This window comes from Hippocampus comes, unplaced genomic scaffold, assembly GCF_001891065.2.
Source record: "Hippocampus comes isolate QL1 unplaced genomic scaffold, H_comes_QL1_v1.1 scaffold205, whole genome shotgun sequence".
In the NCBI taxonomy this organism is placed as follows: Eukaryota; Metazoa; Chordata; class Actinopteri; order Syngnathiformes; family Syngnathidae; genus Hippocampus; species Hippocampus comes.
In genome coordinates, this window is record NW_017804874.1 from 481,958 (window position 1) to 503,536 (window position 21,579).

Below are 21,579 nucleotides of genomic sequence, written 5' to 3' on the forward strand. Positions count from 1 at the left end.
CCTCAAATTGAGACCAAAAAAAGATACAGATGTTTACCCGTACAAGAATAACACACATTTCCTATTTGATCAACTCATATTTGGATTATGGTTTTGCTTTCCAAACAGTGAACTCAAACTTGTTTAAAAAGCATTGATGGAGTTAATATATGCATGACCCTGCATGCCCCTACATCATGCATCAGTCCATCTGTTAATTTAATTGGTTCAGTTTTTCCTTGAGCGTGGGGTAAAATTAACATTTCCTACTCATTCCAGACATCTGGAGTTTTTTTTACTTGTCATCTTATTTTGCACTCCTTTACAAATTATTTTTTGGCATGCAAAAAATGGTGATTAGCAGACAGCCAAGTATTGCACATGTCAAATATTTAATCGGGTTCATATTAAATTTCCTTGGAAAAGTCGCTATTGTTTTTAAACTACAGCACAGTAAATAATTTTAAAGAGTAAACGACAAAATGAAATTGTCTGTCCAGTGAAGGCGACTTGGGTGCTTTGTTTGCTCTGCTTCTGTCTGATCTGAAAATTGTCGGTCAATGCTGCATGTGTCTGTGTGTTCACCTTATTTGTCACTGTTGCTGCTGCTTGGTTCAGGACGACATATTAGATCTCCAGCTCCAACGCAACTTGGATTATTTAGACCAGCAGGTAGGCGCACACATCAGCATTGTTTGTAAAATCATATTCCATTCAGCCATCTTTTATTTGCCCTCTTCCCGTACGAGGAATACTTGAATTATCTCCTTCATTTAAAAGTGAAAGGTTTTCCAGTCGCCTTCAAATCCAGGTTGTTGTGAACGTGAATTTTTTTTTGTTAATTTGAGCTGAATCTTCAGGTGCTGGAGGGAAGCCGGTTATTTGGTATGGTTACCCGAAGGGTGGAGAGGTCCTCCTCTGCAGCAAAGCTCTGCATACAAGTAAGAGAGGAGAGCCAGCGCAGCAGGGAGGCAGGCTTTTCAGATGGCAAAACTGCTTTGTGCAGCAGGTTCAAGGTTCACCAATCATCCACCAGATGGAATCACACCTTTGACTCTGACACTATTTGGTAACTTTCGAGTGAAACGTTGCAGCAACAGAATCAATCCTCATTGAAGGCCAAACGGCAGCAATTCAGCCGATACCGTAATACGCTCTTTCCTAAGCCTGCCTCTCTTTTCGTCGTATTTTTGTCTGCATGCAGTGTTCTCCTCATAACTTCACCGTTGTTTCTTTCTTTTTTTTCCACATAACTGTGACATTTGTCCTGTCATTTGTCACATTTGCTAAAATCCGAAATAGTTCGTTGATACAAATCCAATTCCAGTGAAGTTGGGATGTTATGTTCAACAAAAATAAACAGAACAGCAATGATTTACAAATCATGTTTGACCTATATTTAATACACGACAAAGGCACGATAGTTCATGTTCAAACTGATCAAATGTATTGTTCTCAGCAAACAATCATAACATTTGAATTGGATAGCTGCAACACGTTCCAAAAAAGGAACTGCAGGCAGGCCAGTTTAGGATCCACACTCGTTGACTATGAAGCCATGCAGTTGTAAGACGTGCAGAATGTGGTTTGGCATTGTCTTGCTGAAATAAGCGGCCATGAAAAAGACGTTGCTTGTCTGGCAGCATATGTTTCTCCAAAACTTGTATGCACCTTTCAGCATGAATGGTGCCTTCACAGATTTGTCAGCTACCCATGCCCTTGGCAATAACACAGCCCCATACCGTCACAGATGCTGCCTTTTAAACTTTGCGTCCATAACACTTTGAATGGTTCTTTCCCTCTTCGTCCACAATTTGTAAAACCTATTTGAAATGTGAATTCGTCAGACCGCACGACACTTTTCCACTTTGCATCAGTCCATTTTAGATGAGCTCGAGGCCCAGAGAAGCAGGTGGCGTTTCTGGGTAATGTTGACGCTTTGCATAGAGGAGTTTTAAGTTGCACTTCGGGATGTAGCGCCAAACTGTATTCACTGACATGGGTTTTATGAAGTGTTCCTGAGACCATGTGATGATATCCTTTACACCATAGGTGTCAAACTCAGGTCCTGGAGGGCCGCTGTCCTGCATGTTTCCCAAGTCTCCCTGTTGCAACACACCTGATTCAAATGATCAGATCATCAGCAAGCTCTGCGGAAGCCTGACATCGAACCTGTTCATTTGAATCAGGTGTGTTGCAACAGGGAGACTTGGAAAACATGCAGGACAGCGGCCCTCCAGGACCTGAGTTTGACACCTATGCTTTACACATTGATGTCGGTTTTTGATGCATTCCTGCCCGAGGGATTGAAGGTCACGGGCATTCAAAGTTAGTTTTTGGCTTTGCCGCGTTGATGAAGTGATTTCTCCAGGTTCTCCGAACCTAATGATGATATGGATATGATGAAATCCCTACATTCCTTGCAATTGTACATTGAGGAGCATTGTCCTTAAACTGTTCGACCATTTTCTCATGCAGTTGTTCACAAAAAGGAGAACCTTGTCCTATCTTTGCTTGTGAATGAGTGAACATTTCAGGGAAGCTCCTTTTATACCAAATCCTTTTAAACCAAATCATGGCACCCACTTGTTCCCAGTTAGCCTGTTCACCTGTGGCATGTTCCAAACAAGTGTTTGATGAGCATTCCTCAACTTTCAACTTTTTTTTTTCCTTGCCATCTTTTGTGGAACTTGTTGCAGCCATAAAATGCATGACGATTTGCTGAAAACCATACATTTGATCAATTCGAACATGAAATATCTTGTCAAGTTCAAGTCAACTTTTTTTTGTCAAATGTGCTCTATGTGCAACATACATCACAGATGAAATTTATTTCCTCTCAACCACGGGAGAGAGAGGAGCCGCTGCTGTTCCGCGATCAACAGAACAGTTAACATAAAATAACAAAATAATACAACACAACACATACGGCACAGACAGTCATGCAATCTTAACCGCTTTTTCTGGATACACGTTGTTGTTTGAAGCAGTTAGAGATGAAAGAGGAGAGACTTAAAGTGTCCTTTCACCAGTGGATCAGAGACGTCATGCTGAAAAAGTGCACACGTCTGCTACAAGCTAAGTTTGAAATCAAACAAGAAGCTGTAGCTTGTCTTTGTAGTGCATTCAAGTAAATATAGGTTGAACATGATTTGCAAAACATTTTATGCTGTTTTTATTGATGTTTAACACAACAGCCGAACTTCACTGAAATAGGGTTTGTCTGTGCATGGCTTTGTGAATAAAAACGGGCTAACATTTGTAAAGACTGTACTAGACTTTCAATATTTTTCTGAGAAGTCATTGTTAGAAGACCTCTTCTTAGTTGAATCTCATTCAATATGAAAAAAATATATATATGAATTGGGTATTAGGTTTTAGCCTGTCATGTAAATGTATGATTGATAGCTGATAACAACTGCAGGTTTGGAGGGAAAGAGTCACTGGGAGCCGAACATTTGGAATTATAACTCATAGACTAACTAATAGAGCACTTTAATTACACTATACTTCAGGCACGGGTTTCAATGAATGTTAATCTACAGAAAAGAATGACCACAAAGAAACATCATATTTCATCGTCACACAAGGCTTCTGACCCTTTGCATAAATCTCCACTCAACTCAACTGTATTTATAGAGCACTTTCAAACAGCCATAGCTGCACACAAAGTGTCCACAACTCATCAAATCTGGCAGACCGATAGCATATATCATCGTTCTGAGATGAGGCTCCAAAAATTAGCTCTGTTTGCGGGTTGTTCGTGATGAGTTTATTGTGCGACCTCAGGATTGATTATGACTGAGGGGGGAAAAATGTGAGCACTTTTATGGCATCAAATGTACCTGTATAAACCTATCAGTAGAATGAGAAAGGCTGCCTAACTGCACGCTGTGGCCTTACCACAACATTGCACTCCATGACTGGCGGCATAAACGATGTGTAGATATTTTGACCCATGGTCCCCCCCTGCCCCCCCCCCCTCCCCTCCATAAAAGTATCTAAATTCAGTCACAGCCTGGATTTTTTTTTTTTGTCAAAATGAGATTATCCTCCCTCGTGTTTTTTTCTGTATTAGATTACTAAAACCCAGTCTAGACACGAAAATCATTTTCCTTGAGATTATGGCTCCGAATAGTAAGTGTTTGGGTGCATCAATGTGCTTTTGACCTCTTGTTCTAATTCTACCCTGAGAAGAAGATTGCATATTTTACAGAAGCCCTTGTTTGATTTAAAGCTTAACTGCCAGCCTTGCATGCATACAGACACACAAGTACTGATGATCTTTTCCTCCCAACATATATCTGAAATACATTATTTCACAGCCACTTGTAAGCAACTCCATTGTCAACTTGACTCGTTTTATTAGCCCTTCATCTCACTTTACATACAATAGTCCGCTTTGTGTTTTTACAGTATATGGTTTTGCTGTTTTTGCTGTGGTGATGGTTGATTTCAGATGAAGTCGCTTTCCGTACCATCAAGCACCCCACAAAGTTTTGTAAATCATTTTTATCTACAAAACAATGTTATTTAACTCATTACATTCATTTTCTGTCAATAAATGTATTTTTAATTTCAACATAGACCATGTTGACCGCCATGCTACACATTACATTGTACAGACTAAGTTTTCTAATTTGTCTGTTTTCATCAACAGTTTTATCTGTTTACTCGCGTGTTTGTTTTTGTTTGTGTAATGGGGAACATTCCATATATCCTTGAAATAAAATGTGTTTTGAAATTAAATGGATCTTGAACATAATGAGGACTTCAAATTGGAGACTGTATGAAATAATTTTAGGATTTACCACAAAAACAGATACAATGGTGCTTTCAGATACAAAGTTTAAGCCGCATGTTATTAAGAAAGAAAATATCACTTTCAAAAAGTATACTATATCAAAACAGACACATAACAAACTAATTAAACGCAAATAATTAAACCATTTGTGCAACATGATTGGATGCAACAATTCAATTCATTGTGCTGCTCCTGATGGCTACCATGGGGTGTAGTCCTGCAGACAAAAATGAAGAAAATAGTTTTACATCTACTTTAAGTGGCACTGAAAGATTTAACATGTGTGGTTTTTCATGGGGAATAAAGAATATATGCCTGAGAGTATTCTTATATGGTCAGTCCATATATGTGTTGCTCCATTACTGAAAGGGTTCTAAATCGATTGATGCTAATCGATTAGCATGTGAAAGGCATTATCCATTGCTCTGTTAGGATTAAGCTGGTGGAGCCTTTTTGTTGGCAGTTGTCTGGTTGTTTCAAAATTTAAAAAAAAGAGTAATTCTCTTTGTTTTTTATTTAGTTTGACACTAATTTTCGAGGCATTATGCTGGGTTCATACTGAACGTGAAATATGGTTGCTCCTCACATGGCTCCTCCTTCTCTAACAGAAAAAAAATATTAGAATAATATGTTTGAACATCGTTAACCAATCAAGTGGCTAGTAGTTGTGCCTAAACTTTGGATGAGGCGAAAGGCTATCTTAGTTCACTGTTCGACAGCCGCCAAATGCCTTGCTCACCATTCTCCATGCCTGCCACTTTTTGGTTTGGTTCTGGTTGGTATTGGAAGCTGGCTGTGCTGTTGCCCTTAGCAAAAAGTACTTTATTCAAGTATATCGAAAGGAAAGTATTTTACACAAAACAGAGGCAATGTACTTTAAGTGTACTTTTAAAAATCTATATTTTGATAAATTTCACAGACGTATGCTTAAGTATACCTGGCTTTGTACTGAAAAGAATACAGGCAAATAGAGTATACTTTTAAAACTTAATTTGTTCCAATTTAGTATGAAAACGTACATTTTATATGCTTGTACTTGAGTATACTTTATAAAATATACTTCAAATACTTTTTCATAAGGGTGCCCACAGTTTGGAATGATTATGTCCACTTCTCAACCCTGGCTGTTGCTAGTTAAAATGTTCAAACACGAGTGAAAAGGCGAAGAAGCACATTTTCACGTGCCCGTTCCCACTCGCATCGTTTTGAAACACCCACCAAAAAACCCGGCAATGATTCACACCGATTCGCGCAAACCCCATTCACTTTAAATGTAATCGCGCCACGAGAAATGCTCAACTTGGATTTGGTCAGCATTCAACAGCTTGAAGCCTCTTTTTGATGAATCGTTCACTATTTGCCAAGCTGCTGTTTGAGTTTAATTAAGTGAGTTCACTGGCCACCATGCATTGCTCTACTTTCTTCATACAGTCTCAATTTGTGCTTGAAAGTTAAAAGTCTGGATGACGGCTTGATCTAAAAAAACTTAAATCAGGGACCTCATATCTTAAGGCACCAATGTACCATGTTTTAGAAAGCAGAAAATCGTTCCCACATTGCAGGGGTTTTATTTGGTTTATGCAATATCCCAGCTTTTTTTTGTTTTTTTTTTTAAATAAAAGCCTTCCATTTATGCTGAGTGTCAACATTTATGTCCTTGTTTTTACAGGTGCCTCCTTTCCATGATGTCTACAGAGAGTTACACCCAACACTGAAGCTAAATGAAATCGAAACGAGTGTAAGTATCATCACTTGACCACTATAAATGAACTTGTACATTTTCAAATAGAGTTCCTGGGTAAAACCTAATAGACACACATTTTGGGATACCGGGCCTTGAAATGAAAATGGAATAACACACTGTATTAACTAGGTTTCCAACAAAAGTACAAAAGTTTGTGTGTGTGTGTGTGTGTGTGTGTGTGTGTGTGTGTGTGTGTGTGTGTGAGAGAGAGAGAGAGAGAGAGAGAGAGAGAAAGACAGTACTCTACATTTGTTTTCATCACAGCTTTTTTTGTTTGTTTGTTTGTTTGTTTGTTTGTTTGACATGTTGCCTGACACAGAAACTCTTGGGCCGGCTCTGTGAACAGAATCACATTGTGAAAGATCACGAAGCAGTTGTCCACAGATTACGAATGGACAAGGTAAAAAAACATATATACAGTCAAACCTCGGTTTTCGAACGTCTCTGTTCTCGGCCAAATCGGTTTTCGACCAAAAATTTCAAGTTTTTTTTGTGCCTCGGATTACGACCGAAAATCGGTTCTCAACCAAACTGAGCGCACTAGAATGTGCCACTTGACTCCTCTCGTCTTCCTTACACGAGGAAGTGACGCTTCCTCATGTAGCGTTCTATTGTGAGCAGACGTGTTCAATAAAGATTTTTTTAAAAAGAGCGTGGTTTCGGTTTTCGAACAAATCGGTTTTCGAACAGGCTTCTGGAACGGATTATGGTCAAAAACCGGGGTATGACTGTACTTCATGTTGTGACCCGAACCAGTGGACATTCATTTGCTGCTTTCTCATGAACAAAGACTGTGGAAAACATACAGAGTAAAAAAAAACCCATATATAAGCACATATATTCTCTCTGAATTTTCGCTTTCCCATATTAGACATGGTCATGTAGAGTGAATAATTCACTAAAATAGAGGTTAATTCTTTGATCCAAACACGCACAATTCACGGCGGAAGAGAGATTAGGAGAGAAGAAGCGAGAAGAGATAAAAAGGAAGCTCTTTTCAAATTAGCCACCCCTTAAATTTCAGATGAGATCCAATTATTTTGTTCATTTTAGCAAGAAAGCTACATTTGACTTTATTTTTTCTTTTCCTTTTAAACCTTCATGTGTTTCACAATTTATAACTTTCACGCCTATGCTGGAAACATTAAACTCAGACGATTCAGAATTGGCCCTGCAATCAGAATATATGTCTGACTTTCTATCTATCTATATCTATGTCAATATCGATATCTATACATACCTCTCTCTCTCTCTCTCTCTCTCTCTCTCTCGCTCTCTCTACACACACATACATACACACATATACGGTTTTGGTATAATGATGACCAGGTAATAATTATTATCATGGCCTAACGGATTAATCAAAGTTAGCAGGATAAGCACAGTCAAACGTTACACAAGCATACCTTCACAGATGTTGCATTTCAATGCAGTTGTCAGATTAAAAAAAAAAAAAAAAAAAAAAAAAAAAACAAACGACATAGAGATGGTAGTTGCAATTCTCATGCCCATTACTTGGGGTCACACTTGGACCAGCAATGCCCTGGGGTGGAATGCAGCTGGGTTGGTGTATGAGTTGTCCTGATGCAAGAATGTCTTTGCAAGGAGGATTTGAATACACTACAAGTTGTCTATAGAGACTTTTGCAGCGACAAAGTAAGTCTCCTTATTAGGAGTCTTCGCTTTCCTGAGAATTAGCAGACCAAGCAGAGAGAAGAGGTTCCATGGTGGTTCAATTACTTTGATGTTCGTCGGAAATAAACATGACATGGAGGTGTGGAATGGTTGGTGATCTTGGGAATGGAGAGACATTGCCCATTTGCTGACTATCCATTACAAAAAGGGTTGAAATCAAACCTTCTTAGCGCTCCATTTGTTAACGCATTGCTGTTGTGGTTGTTTTTTTAGGACAGCCTCGAGGAGGCGTTGGTGGCTACTCATCAGGAGATGGAGAAGTACCATAACCAGCCTGTGGTCTTGGAAAAGCTACATATCAAAAAGGAAACCCTACAAAACCAGCTCATCAACATCAGAGGGGAGCTTTCCCAGGCCTCAAATGTAAGACAAACATGACATGCCAGATTGTTTGTTTTACATAATAGTTTGTTTTGAAAAATGTTGAGGTTATGGATTGGGTTTCATCCTTGGCATATCCCCTACGTGTGTACATAAGAACATGCCTCAACTGAATAAACAATGCAATCAGAGAGTAAGTTTACACTGTCCTTACAGTCTTTAAATGCCACTCGTATGGAATTTGAAGCTTTAGAAGATGAGGCCCATGCCATTCACGGAGATCTATGGGAACAACTTAATGCAGGCGTCCAGGTAATTTGGTAAACCTTTCTGCTTTAACGTTTCAACGTCGTTTTGTCTAAATGTTGACTGGTGGAGGCCCTTTCTGTGAGGCTATCCATTTCCTTTCATTCATTTTTCATTTATTTTATTTTCTTGTTTTTGGGGGGAGCAGAGCGAATTGGTTCGAAGGCACATCCAGAAAGAGTTTTGGAGAGTCCAGGATGTACTAGAGGGCCTACATAAGAATCACTCATCCAGAGGCACTGATACAGCAAAGCACAAAGGTATCATCCAAAACAAAACGAAGTGGTTGACGACAACTGCAAGTGTCTCAGTATAACTTTTCTCACTCTCTTCGTCTGCAGTGGCCAGTGGCGCGTCAGGCTCCTTTAGCACCAATAGTCCAGCCAGTCCCCTCAGCTCAGTAAGCCTCACCAGCCCTCTCAGCCCTTACTCCCCAGTGCCCGGGTCCCAGGTCTCCCCCTCTAAACAGCTGGGCCCGGAGGTAAGCACCGGACACACCCAGCAAGGGGTCAATCCTTTTTCAACACCTGTCTCACACTGTAGAACCAGATCTAGCCCTAAACCTCGTCCCAAATCTTGTGTAATCCCTCATTTCAACACTGAAGCCAGGCCCAAATCAAGACCAAAAAGTTATCGAGAATCTGACAAAAGCCTGAATGCGGAACATCGAAATAAAAATAGCTGTGAAACCCGTGAATGCACATTTCCTCGTTCTGCCCTAGTTTTGCAGAGTCCGAACGAGTCCTTGGCAAGATTGGATACTGTGATTGAAGAAACGGATCCAAGTGTCACATGCAGAAAGAACTCACACATGAGCAAGTTTCTAAATCCTTACGAACCCAGAGATGTTGACTTTCTCCAAGTACAATGCCAGGACTCTACTTCCAGTCCACATTCAAACTTGGCACAAGCCCACATGCAACTCCAAGATTTTGGTTGGTTAACCTCAAATATGTGCAGCCAAGAGGTTAAGGTTGGCCAAAGAAAAGATGTATTTCCTGACTCCATCCATGCATCTCCCTTGTTCGTAGGATATCCAAATGATCAGAGAAACTTCCTAGCCAACAGGCATTTTTCTATGCCTGAATCCCAGATCCTGCTTTTCCAGGACATCTTTCAAACTAATGTGTTAACATCATGCCATGGTCCGGATCTCCCACTTTCTTATTTTAGAGGTGATCACCCTGAAAGTCCACACCACCACCAATTATTCCATTCAACTTGTAATGCTCAAATAGATGCTAAGATTCTCCCTCTGCCCCATCATCAAACAGAACATCACACTGATCCAATGATTTGTTTGGTACCACAATCTGATTCACCCACCCAGCCTTCAGATAAAGTTTTTATGCAGACTCATCTATAAAAAAAAATATTGAACCTGATTATTCTTAGATTCTCATCCTGGTTATCCCGATCACATCCCATCTTTTAAAAAATATATGACCTTTCAACTACCGTTCTACTGTACACTGATTATGTGATAGTCAACCCATGAAATGAAAATCGTAAACACATTCACATTCGTATGTATGTTGTCTGTACAGTGTCCTTGGGTGGCATGAAAGGCGCTTTTAAATAAAATGCATTATTATTATTATTATGTTTTATAAACATTACTATTTGGTAGCAGTGTAATTCAGATTGATAAATTCATAGAGCATATACATATATAATCACGTGTTAACAGAAAATCACTTTAACGCAACTTTTTAGTGCACTTAATTTATCTGCTTCATAGTTGTAAGGTATATTATAACAGTATGGTTTGTGTGTGTGTGTGTGTGTGTGTTGGTTGCGGGCGTGCTGGACCTTATCGCAGATGTCTTGAGGCAATAGGTGGGGTACACCCTGAACCGGTTGCTAGCCAATCATAGGGCACACAAAGACGGACAACCATTCACTCTCACAATCACACATAGGGACAATTTAGAGTGTTCCATCAACGTTCCATTTTTTGGAATGTGGGAGGAAACCAGAGTACCTGGAGAAAACCCATGCAGGCATGTGGAGAACATGCAAACTCCACATAGAAAGGCCGGACCCTGGAGACGAACCCCTAACCTCTGTACGGTGAAACGGAGGTGCTAACCAGTGAAAGAAAGAAAGCTAGATAGATAGATATGTATGTCCAGTTTTTAATGAATGAATGTTAAATCATGTCGGACACTGGTCCTCCAAAGTAAGTCAACCACTGGTGCCGGTCGCAAGACGATTTGGTTCAACACATTCCAGGATAATTGAACTCATGGCCGGCAACCAGTTCAGCGTGTATTGTACTTGAAGACGGCTGAGATATGCTGCAGCACACCCGCGACCGTGAGGATAAGTGGTTGGATAATGGATGGATAGAGAGATGTAAATGTTGGTCAGAACTTCTGTTCGTGTTTTGGCCCGCAGAGACAACACATCATTATTAGAAACTAATAGGAATTCAAAGTCAGGTTTCCCATTGCTATGAGCGAATGATCCCAATGATCCCTTGGAACATACTTGTTTCCTTACCTCTTTCTACTCTGCATTTAGCTGGCTTGTTATCACTCCCTCTGATGCGCAGACTTCTCTTGCTTCAACCCTCTCTATTTTTTTGCTTCCTTTCTACCTTGCTATCCCCCTGGCCTTCTGGTGATCTAGGAAAGTGCACCCCCAAGACCCCCCCTCCCCAAGTCCTATTTCCCTTTGGAATCTTCCACTTCCTTCCCCCCTTCTATCTCCCCGCTGGCCTTCGACAGCACCATCTGGCTACGCAACTTGGGCATCGATGATGGTTACTTTGATGTTGAAGATTCTCACATCAGAAAGGTATTTGGTAGATACGGCCTTTGCTCTGCCCCACCCTCAAATGTTGTTCAGTCTCTTTTTTTTGTGTATCCATCAATTTTAACCTGACACCACGGTCTCTCGGTTTAACCTATTGCTAAATATTATACCCTTTGGTGTCAGTAACTTAACCAAAATACTTGTTGGTGATCACGAATCAAATCATGCTAGAACAATGTCAAACCATGCTAATCATATACTGTATGTGCATTTCATCTCTATTTTCAAATGGAATGCAATTTCATATGAAGGCTCTCCATGACGGAAGTTAGGTATCTACTTCCCGGTTATGAAATACGTGGAGCACAAGTGGCAATTTCATTACTCACCAATACAAAATGCATACATTTGTCGGGAAGCATTTCCTGTGCATTAAGAATGCGTTAGCACAGCAAGTTAACGTAAACCATGAAGAGCTACACTGCCTGAGATGGTGTAATCAGGCTAACGTGTTATGCAAGCAGTGCATTGCTGGCCCCACTCATTCACTCCCAAAGACGTTTTTAAATGTATTTTCAGACTTGGTCTAGAATTGGCTGGTACTGAATGAGTTAAAGTACATTGTAGATATTCGATGAAAATGAATGCATGAGAAAAGAATTACAACCTTAACAATTTGCAAGCAGATCTTTGAACATTCTAATCTAGAAGGCATGTTTAAGTAAGGTACAGTTTAGTATGTCAGTCTTCTCTCTTACAGATGAAGTTTGGAGATCAGAACTATATGAGTGATCCACAAGACCAAGGCCCGGAAAGGCAATCCACCATGAATAATAAAGGTACAACAACAATTTTTCAGTTGAGGTTTTCATATGAGAACCTAAACGACTGAGTCCAACTCAGCTGATGATTATTGTCATGTGGTTGGTACAGGATTACTCATGGGACATGGGATTACACTGCTAACATGCCCTCTGGCATGTTTGAATGCCAGATAAAAGAAAAAATCAAAACGCATCATAATTGTGCTTGGTCATGCGTGAGACTATCATGCCTTAAGAGTCACGTAATCTCCTTTCCCACGGTTGTGACCAAATCTCATCTCACTTTCAGTTGGTATTGTCCCTCCAAGAACCAAGTCACCCGCTGACGATTCAACGAGCTGGTCTGCTGGAATTTCTCGTCATAATGGGAGAATGCCTAATGGGATTTCTAGGGTAAGTCAAGCAACACTAACAACACGTTATGTCTTGCTCGACGCTTGAAATAGATTCTGTCAGGTGGATCTCAGTCCATGGATTCAGTTGGAAGCAATACAGTAGGGGAAGGACCAACACGTTTTGGGTCTCCCTGGCAATGAGTTTATATCTTCAGGTGAATACCATGACGGGTCAACCGAGAAAATAAAAAAGCTGGAGATATAATAAGAACATGTTCACTGTTAACCCTTACCGTAACTACAGTGGACAGCTTATCATTTTATCAGGTTGCCGGGTGCATCAGAATCAGAACCAGAATCATCAGAATCAGAATCATCTTTATTGGCCAAGTATGGACAACACACAAGGAATTTGTCTCCGGTAGTACAGGCTACATTAGTATTATCAATAACAAGCAACTACAGTAAACTACCATGAAAGGGTTAAGTCAGTAGGTTACACTGTGACATTCCCCTTTGTCCACTTTGTCCATGGTGTCCACTCTGATGTCCCCCAAGTGAATTATCCTTAAGTGGGAAAACATGTGAGTCTCCGCTTGATCGATGATCAGCATGTTTTCTTGTTCCTCCAAATGTGCATTTTTCCAGCATTTATGAGCAACCTCAATTTATTAGATACAATTCGGAAAAACATACCGGTATATCATTTATACAGTGTAAAGCTGAGGGAACATACTGGAGACAAAACAAAGAAGTGCATTGAAACTAACTATCGGTTCAGAGAAAAGACTCTAACAATGCCAAAATCTCGGCAAGGGATATATTTTTGTTCTGCTGTGCTTAAAATTTTATTCAAGTTGAGTACCCTCTTTAATTTATAAAAAAAAAAAAAAAAAAAAAAAAGAAACTGCAATTCAAATTTGGGACATCCAGGGCCCTCTAAGAATGTTACAATTTCTACAAATGTTATCACAAGTTATTCTCGATTCCCTTTAAAACTTTTCACCCAAAATGAATATCAAACTCTATAGAGGAAGCATACATGGAGAGACATTTTTTCTGTTTATTCTTCTCTATTCTGCAATTGGCTGGCAACTGGTTCAGGGTGTCCCCTGCCTACTGCCTGAAGACAGCTGGCATAGGCTCCAACACCCTCCACGACCCTTGTGAGGATGATGCGGATGGGAAAATGGACGGATGGATGGATTCTTCTCTATTCACATCGCATTTGTGCAGCCACATATTGCAACACGGAGTTCATATTGTCCATGGATAATAACACCATTGCAATGGATATGACAAGTCACCTACCAAATTTATATTTGTAAACATGGAAACTAGAAAGCTGTGTAGGGGTGAAAAACAGCAATTGTTTAACTAAGGAATTATGTCAAATCGTTCTGAGCCATTGCCCAAATTTTGGCCATAGCCTGGAATGTCTTGATGAAACCACTGTTGTACGAAAATGCAGACGTTAAACACGTACACTGAAGAAAAGAGCAGCAGGCGATGACGGAAACATTATCAAACGGTAAACAAAGAGCCAAAACAATTGTTCGTGACATCAGTAACATCCAGAAGGGAGGAGTGAAGGTATCACATTCTACTGTACGCAAAAGACTTGGGGAACAAAATTACAGAGGCTCCTGAAAGACGCAAACCACTAATTAGTCAGCGGAAAAGGAAGACCAAAAAATGCTGTACTTTTATGGATGGATAAGACAAAAATCAAGTTTGACCAATGCTATGGAAAGACATACATTTGCGGAAAAGAAAAGGATCTATTCAAGAATTTGACCGTACAAGCTCAATTCATCCATCCATTATCCGAGCCGCTCATTCTCACGAGATTCGCAGGCACGCTGGAGCTTATCCCAGCTGACTTCGGGCGGTAGTGAAAAACATGGCTTGAAATTGCATGGCTTGTTGTAGTACAGGCCCACTGATTTTCACTTGTATATATCATAGAATTCACATTAACAAAATGTACTCGCAAGTAGAGAGAAACATTTTGTTAGACAATTCAAAGAACAGAGCAACCAAGGTGTTTGGTACATCATTCATCATGAGGCAAGATAATGGTCGAAGTGCACTGCCAAAACACCAGTTTGTCAATGTAAATAGGTGGATGGTTTGAGACTGGCACCAGCTTGATAATAAACCCCACAGAGCAATGGTTCAGAGCTGTTGTCACCCTGGGATCCGCATATTCCTGTTGTTGCAAAATAGCGACTCATTTTATAGAGGTTAAGTACAATAGAGCATGTTTGGTTTCATAATAGACTCTGATAATACATGTACAGTATGTTTTCAAATGTGTTTGAGATGCCACGAAAAGCACATTGCTAGCTATGACATCTGCTAGCGTCTCGGTCTCACCGCACTTGTCAGGCACAAATGTTTTCAGTCCGTAGTAAACGTAAAATAACTGGCTTCGCTGTTCCAGTAATTTCGGAAGGCAGTGTGTGTGTTATTATTGCATTTTTCTCTTTTTACATTTGAGCAGAGGTTTATATTCATAAATGCTAAAATGAATAGAATTGAAACATTAAATATACAAAATAAAACAGTACATTATTTGGATAGTTTAAATACTTTCTAAGTCCACGACTCATTATGGCATTTAGGCATCCATACATTTTCAACAACACTTATCCAGATCAGGGTCGCTGAAGCCTAACACAGCTAAATTCGGGCGAAAAGCCAACGATTCCCTGAAATGGGTGCCATATTCAAGATAATTGTGACTATTGGGATGTCAAAATTCATGTGCAGCTCCGAATCAATGTGTTTTTTTTCTCTTTGACAAAGGAACGTCCAAAGAGTGCTGTGTTTCCAGCTGAGCTAAGGTCCAAAATGAGTGTGGAGGAACAAAATGAAAGGATCCGACGCAACCAGAGCAGCTCCGTACGAGACAAAAGGAGGAGTCTTAATCTCTCAGGCGGGCAGTCTCCAGCGAGCTACAAAGTGGTATATACAATAATTTTGCCTGTTGCTCGTGGACAATGAAAAGAGAAACCTCGGTTATGTGATTGGACTGTTTTGTTATATCCGGTACAAGGTGTTCTTAATATGTCGCTTGTGTCGGGCTGAAACCTGCTTTGTCAATATTTGGTAATTTTCATATTTTTTCCACAAATCGATACAAGTGGTCAGTTCACATAACTGTGTGTGTGTGTGTGTGTGTGTGTGTGTGTGTGTGTGTGTGTGTGTGTGTGTGTGTGTGTGTGTGTGTGTGTGTGTGTGTGTGTGTGTGTGTGTGTGTCAAATATTTGGCCAATCTAAAGTGTTGAAAGTGGCTTGCGCTCTTTGGCGATGCAACGTTCATACGCAGTTGGTCTCCTGAAAAGTGCTGATTTTAGAGGAGCAAGGATTCTTCCCAAAGACAGGGATGTACAGGGTACAATGAAATAGTCAGACGATCAAATCATTGCGGAGCAAAATGTGTTGATTAGTGTCATAAAGCTTGCTGTCATCTGCAGGTCATAAGTCCTCAAACCGGATAATGACACAAAACACGCTGCTAAAAATACCCCAAAGAACGTTTAAGAACAAAACAGTAAACTATTCTGAAGAGCCCTGATCAGATTTCCATCGGACGTCTGTGAAAGGAGCTGAAATTTGCAGTCTGGAGCAGTCGCCTTTCAAAACTGAGACAGCTTGAGCAGTTCGGTCCATAAACAGTCCAACTTTACCAATACATATCAGTGTGTCAGAGGCTGCAGATGCTGACTATGCCTTCGAAACAACACTAACAGGTTGAATCATTTTGTGGGTTGTTAACTGAAAGTAAAAACAATAACATGAGCAATAATATACAGAAAAATAATGTGTGCAGATTCGACGGCGGCTCACAGCTCATGAGATTGACATCAATGATTTAGAGGCAGCAGTCAGGGGACCGGGACTGGAGTCACCTCGTGAGGAAATTGCCCGTTTGAGACGGTCACAGGTTGAACCAGAACATTATGACCTGGACATTAACAAAGAGGTAATGTCCCCTATTTGCTTTCTGAATGAATTGACTACATTTTATATCTATATCTATCTATCTATCGATAGATAGATAGATAGATAGATAGATAGATAGATAGATAGATAGATAGATCATACACACATATGATCTGATGCTTTTTTTCCACTTTGGTGCACAATGCATGTGTCGAAAATACAGTGCAGTTACAGGACAGTCCTTTTATAATGATATAATTCAATGTAATTCCTAGCTAATGGCTCCAGACAAGGTTATGATCCCAGAGCGCTACCTAGATGTGGAAGATAACACCCCTCTGAGCCCAGAGGAGCAGAAGGAAAAGCAGAAGAAACTTGAGCGCATTAAGACCCTGATTGCCAAATCCAAGTATGTATTTTACAGAATTTTAAAAATTCCATTTGAAATTACCACAATCTAACCAAATCCCTACAAGCATTTACTTCCCAACTGCTTTGTGTTGTTCTGCAATCACTGACCAAGAAGGTATTCACAATCATAGAATGAAACTACGAAACTGGACTGTGGTTGTACAATAGAATTGTGAGAAGAAAATAAAAGAACTGAGATGCGACATTTCAGATCAATCTCACCTTTTTGTTCTCACTATGCTCATCGATGTCAGTCTGCAAAATGTTGTTCCTGCCCTGGATGGCCCTGTCGAAGGTGGAGCACCAGTCAATTCTCAGCAGCAATTGCAGGAGCAGGAGAAGCGCATTGAGATCTCCTGTGCTCTGGCTGCTGAAGCCTCTCGTCGCAGCCGCCTTCTCTCGGGTGAGGACGATCTCCCCACTTTACCAGGCTTCGTGAATATTATATTTATTATTTTGCACATGTTGGTTTCAGCGTTGCCTTGAAAATATTGCACTTTCACTACTTGGCTGCCTGTTTATTTATTTATAAGATGCTTGGCTCATTGAGTAATCTTTGTAGTTATCTTGAAGCTACACATGAATGTGTTTATCCAGTTATCCATCCATCCATTTTCTACCGTTTATGCGGGGTAGGGTTGTGGGGGCAACAGCTTTAGTGAGGAAGCCCAGACTTCTCTCTCCCCGGTCACTTCTTCCAGCTCTTCCCAGGGGATCCCGAGGCGTTCCCTGGCCAGCTGGGAGACATAGTCTCTCCAGCATGTCCTGGGTCGTACTTGGGGTCTCATGCCGGTGGGACATGCCAGGAACACCTCACCAGGAAGGCGTCCAGGAGACATCCTAATCAGATGCCCGAGCCACCTCATCTGGTTCCGCTCGACGTGGAGGAGAAGTGGCTCGACTCTGAGCCTCTCCCGGATGACCGAGCTTCTCCACCTTTTCTCTAAGGGAGATCCCGGAGGAAACTCATTTCCGCCGCTTGTATCCGGAATCTCGTTCTTTCGGACCCTTAGCTCGTGACCATAGGTGAGGGTTGGAACGTAGCTCAACCGGTAAATTGAGAGCTTCGCCTTTTGGCTCAGCTCCTTCTTCAGCACGACAGACCAATACAAAGGCTGCATCACAGCAGATGCTGAACCGATCTGTCTGTCGATCTCTCGCTCCCTCCTTCCCTCACTCGTGGACAACACCCCAAGATACGTAAACTCCTCCACTTAGGGCAAGATCTCCTCCCCGACTCAGAGAGGGCACTCTACCCTTTTCCGACTGAGGACCATTCTTTCAGATTTTGAGGTGCTGATTTTCATCCCAACTACTTCACACTTGGCTGTGAAGCTCTCCAGTGAGAGTTGGAGATCCCGGCTTGAAGAAGCCAACAGCACCACATCATCTGCAAAAAGCAAAGAATCAATATTGAGGCCACCATACCGGACCCTCTCAACGCCTCGACTGCGTTTAGAAATTTTGTCCATCAAGGTTATGAACAGAATCGGTGACAAAAGGCAGCCTTGGCCAGTCCAACCCTCACTGGAAACGGTTGCAACTTACTGCCAGCAATGCGAACCAAACTCTGACATTGGGACCGAACAGCTCGTATCAGAGGGTTCGGTACCTCATACTCCTGAAGCACCCTCCATAGAGCTCCCCGAGGTAAACAGTCGAACGCCTTCTCTTCAAGTTCACAAAATACATGTGGATTGGTTGGGTGAGCTCCCATCTGCCCATCTTGAGGACCCTGTTAAGGGTGCAGAGCTGGTTCACTGTCCCATGGCCGGGACGAAAACCACACTGTTGATCCTGAATCTGAGACTAGACTTTCCTCTCCAGCTCTCCTGAATAGACCTTACTATGGAAGCTAAGGAGTGCGATCCCTCTGTGATTGGAACACACCCTCCGGTCCCCCTTCTGAAAAAGAGGGACCACCTCGCCGATCTGCCAACCCAGAGGCTCTCTCTCCAATGACCAGGCAATTTGCAGAGGTGTGTCCATCAGGACAGCCCCTCAGCATCCACAGCCTTGAGGAACACCGGGTGGATCTCATCCATTCATGGGGCTTTGCCACAGTGACTTCAACCCCAGAGATAGAGAGTATTCTGCCCACCGATTCACAACCCATCCCCACTGTACACAGTGTTAATGGTGCATTGCTTCACCCTCTTGAGACGTCGAATGGTGGACCAGATATTCCTCGAAGCTGTCCAGAAGTCGGCTTCCATAGCCTCACAGAGCTCTTCCCACGCCCGAGTTTTTGCCTCGGCAACCGCTGAAGCTGTGTTCCGCTTGGCCATCTAGTACCCATCATCTGCCTCTGGAGTCCCACAGGGCATAAAGGCATTGTTTTCTCTTAACAGAATCGTGGCGCCACCACAGTAGTGGCACTACCTCTGTAGCGCTTTGAGCCAACAAAAAATTATTTATAATCACTTAAATGTCAAAATCTCTATCCTGATTTACACACAGATTGGATGCCCCCCTAATTTGGATGACCAGGGCGGGCGTCCTGTTGGCCAAGCCCACTGCACACTCCTAGTTTAATGCTGTTCACTTGACAAATACTAGACATGTAAAAAAAAAAAAAAAATCTGCTAAACCATTCATTTGTATGAATAGGGTGGGAAGTGCTCCTGCCCAAAGAGTTGTAGTCATTCTAATATTACATACATTCAGTTAGCAGACAAACAGTATTCTGATTAGCCACTTTTACACATACAGTGGTACCTCTACTGACCAAATTAATTGGTTCTGGAAGAAATTTCTTAACTAGAAAATTTTGTAAGTAGAGATATGTTTTCCATGTAAATGCCCTCATCCATTCCAAGACCCCCCAAAATTCAGACATAAATGTTTTCTCAAGCATAAAACTGCATCAAAATATGGAACAAATAGATGTTATAATTAGATTATTGCACAATAAATGAGAGCTGTGCATAATGTAAAAAAAAAAACAAAGAATAGAGTAAAGATAATTTTACTTTTAACTGTGTCCTCGTCGTTTTTTGCCCTCTTTAGTTCATGTTAACTCTCAGAAGTGATTTTTGCCCGACGTTTTGTTAAGAACTGATCCCAGGAACGTTTGCTTTTGTCGGCTTTTAACAGTCCTTTGAAAATGTCCAAGGCAAACATCAGCATAGTGAGCGATCTGGTGAACACTTTTTCTGGGTGATTCACATTTACGTAAAACTATCATAGCCCACGGGGTGAATGACGAGGACATTGCATAGACACATATCTATTTATCTACTGTATGTACACACATAGACACATACGGTAGAGGTCCCTCTTAGCCAATGGGATGCCGGGAAGATGCTCGGTAGTAGCCAATGGCAGAGCAGCTACAAATATGTTGCGTTCAGGAAACTCAGGGCTGCGAGTAGCAGCCCATACTGTATTTTCACCTTTCGTATCTTGAAATTTCTTTCATAACGAGAGGCAATATTTTCCTATTGAGGCGTTTCGTAACTTGAAAATTTCGTATGAAGAGACGTTCGTAAGTAGAGGTCACAATATAGACTGGCACCATGCTATTTTACTTGTTTGGAAGAGCTTATCGACCTTATCGAGATGTTTCCTGCAAAGTGCCTTCTCATGGAGGTGCGTCAAGTTGTTGAATATCCTGATGTAGCGGTCGAGGATGACGTTTCCATCATTACGTTTTTACGATTTTTCCAGATACTGATCTAGTGCTGCTCCTAATTTACTGCTGCAAGTAGACCTTCCAATCTCACTCCATTTTAAAGAGAAGAGTGTGACATTGGACACAGGTTCAACGGGTTGTAAAAATGCTTCAGAATTGTTTTGAACAGATGTATGATCTCAACATTTTACAACATTTTACAACCCGAAGAATATTTGCATGTGGCACTTCGGCAGAAACGTCTATTTTTAGCTCCACTCAAGATTACTCCTCCTTTTGATTTGCTGATGCGATGTTTTGCGTTGCATTGTCTTTCTTTTTATACCTACCTTCATTTCACTCCAGCTCAGTGCGCCCCAGATCCCCCCACTTCCCCAACCAGCCTGCATCCTCACCCTTCCTCCGCCAACTTCCCCACCTCCTCATAATGAATGCCTGAATCGGACCAGGTAAGTGACTGTTCACCACACCCACCCTTTGTTCAGCCCTGTTTCCTCTCAATGCTTGGTTTACTTTTTTCACTGGCCGAAGAAGTTGAACAATTACAAAAAATAAATGTACAGATGCACTTTTCCACTTTCACTTTCTTTTGCATTTGATGAAAATGAAAGCAGTGTATAGCACGTGACTATCAGTTGAATTTATGCACAAATTCCAATGACGCTGCGATGTTATGTAAAACATAAAAACAGAATTCAATGATTTGCAAATAGTTTATAGTCAATTGAATTCACTACAAAGACCAGATATTTAATGTTCCAACTGAGAAACTTTGTTGTTTTTGAATACTCACTCATTTTGAATATGATGCCTAC

General features: G+C 41.1%; 1 protein-coding gene across 18 annotated transcripts in view; it reads left to right on the forward strand.

Moving 5' to 3' along the window:
• plekha6 (pleckstrin homology domain containing, family A member 6) overlaps nucleotides 1–21,579 on the forward strand; it is an 87,995-nt gene that overhangs the window by 63,410 nt on the left and 3,006 nt on the right. For 8 of the 18 annotated variants that reach the window (XM_019879314.1, XM_019879372.1, XM_019879320.1 and 5 more), the window contains 16 exons: nucleotides 598–651; nucleotides 828–920; nucleotides 6,453–6,521; nucleotides 6,847–6,927; nucleotides 8,436–8,585; nucleotides 8,760–8,855; nucleotides 8,998–9,109; nucleotides 9,191–9,330; nucleotides 11,484–11,651; nucleotides 12,370–12,448; nucleotides 12,723–12,826; nucleotides 15,580–15,738; nucleotides 16,607–16,759; nucleotides 16,995–17,128; nucleotides 17,385–17,533; nucleotides 21,110–21,213. In XM_019879314.1, the coding sequence (XP_019734873.1) occupies nucleotides 598–651; nucleotides 828–920; nucleotides 6,453–6,521; nucleotides 6,847–6,927; nucleotides 8,436–8,585; nucleotides 8,760–8,855; nucleotides 8,998–9,109; nucleotides 9,191–9,330; nucleotides 11,484–11,651; nucleotides 12,370–12,448; nucleotides 12,723–12,826; nucleotides 15,580–15,738; nucleotides 16,607–16,759; nucleotides 16,995–17,128; nucleotides 17,385–17,533; nucleotides 21,110–21,192 (1,824 nt within the window). In that variant the 3' untranslated portion in view covers nucleotides 21,193–21,213. The remainder of the gene's footprint in view (nucleotides 1–597; nucleotides 652–827; nucleotides 921–6,452; nucleotides 6,522–6,846; nucleotides 6,928–8,435; nucleotides 8,586–8,759; nucleotides 8,856–8,997; nucleotides 9,110–9,190; nucleotides 9,331–11,483; nucleotides 11,652–12,369; nucleotides 12,449–12,722; nucleotides 12,827–15,579; nucleotides 15,739–16,606; nucleotides 16,760–16,994; nucleotides 17,129–17,384; nucleotides 17,534–21,109; nucleotides 21,214–21,579) is intronic. The other 10 variants (XM_019879380.1, XM_019879436.1, XM_019879428.1 and 7 more) reach the window with 5 other exon arrangements.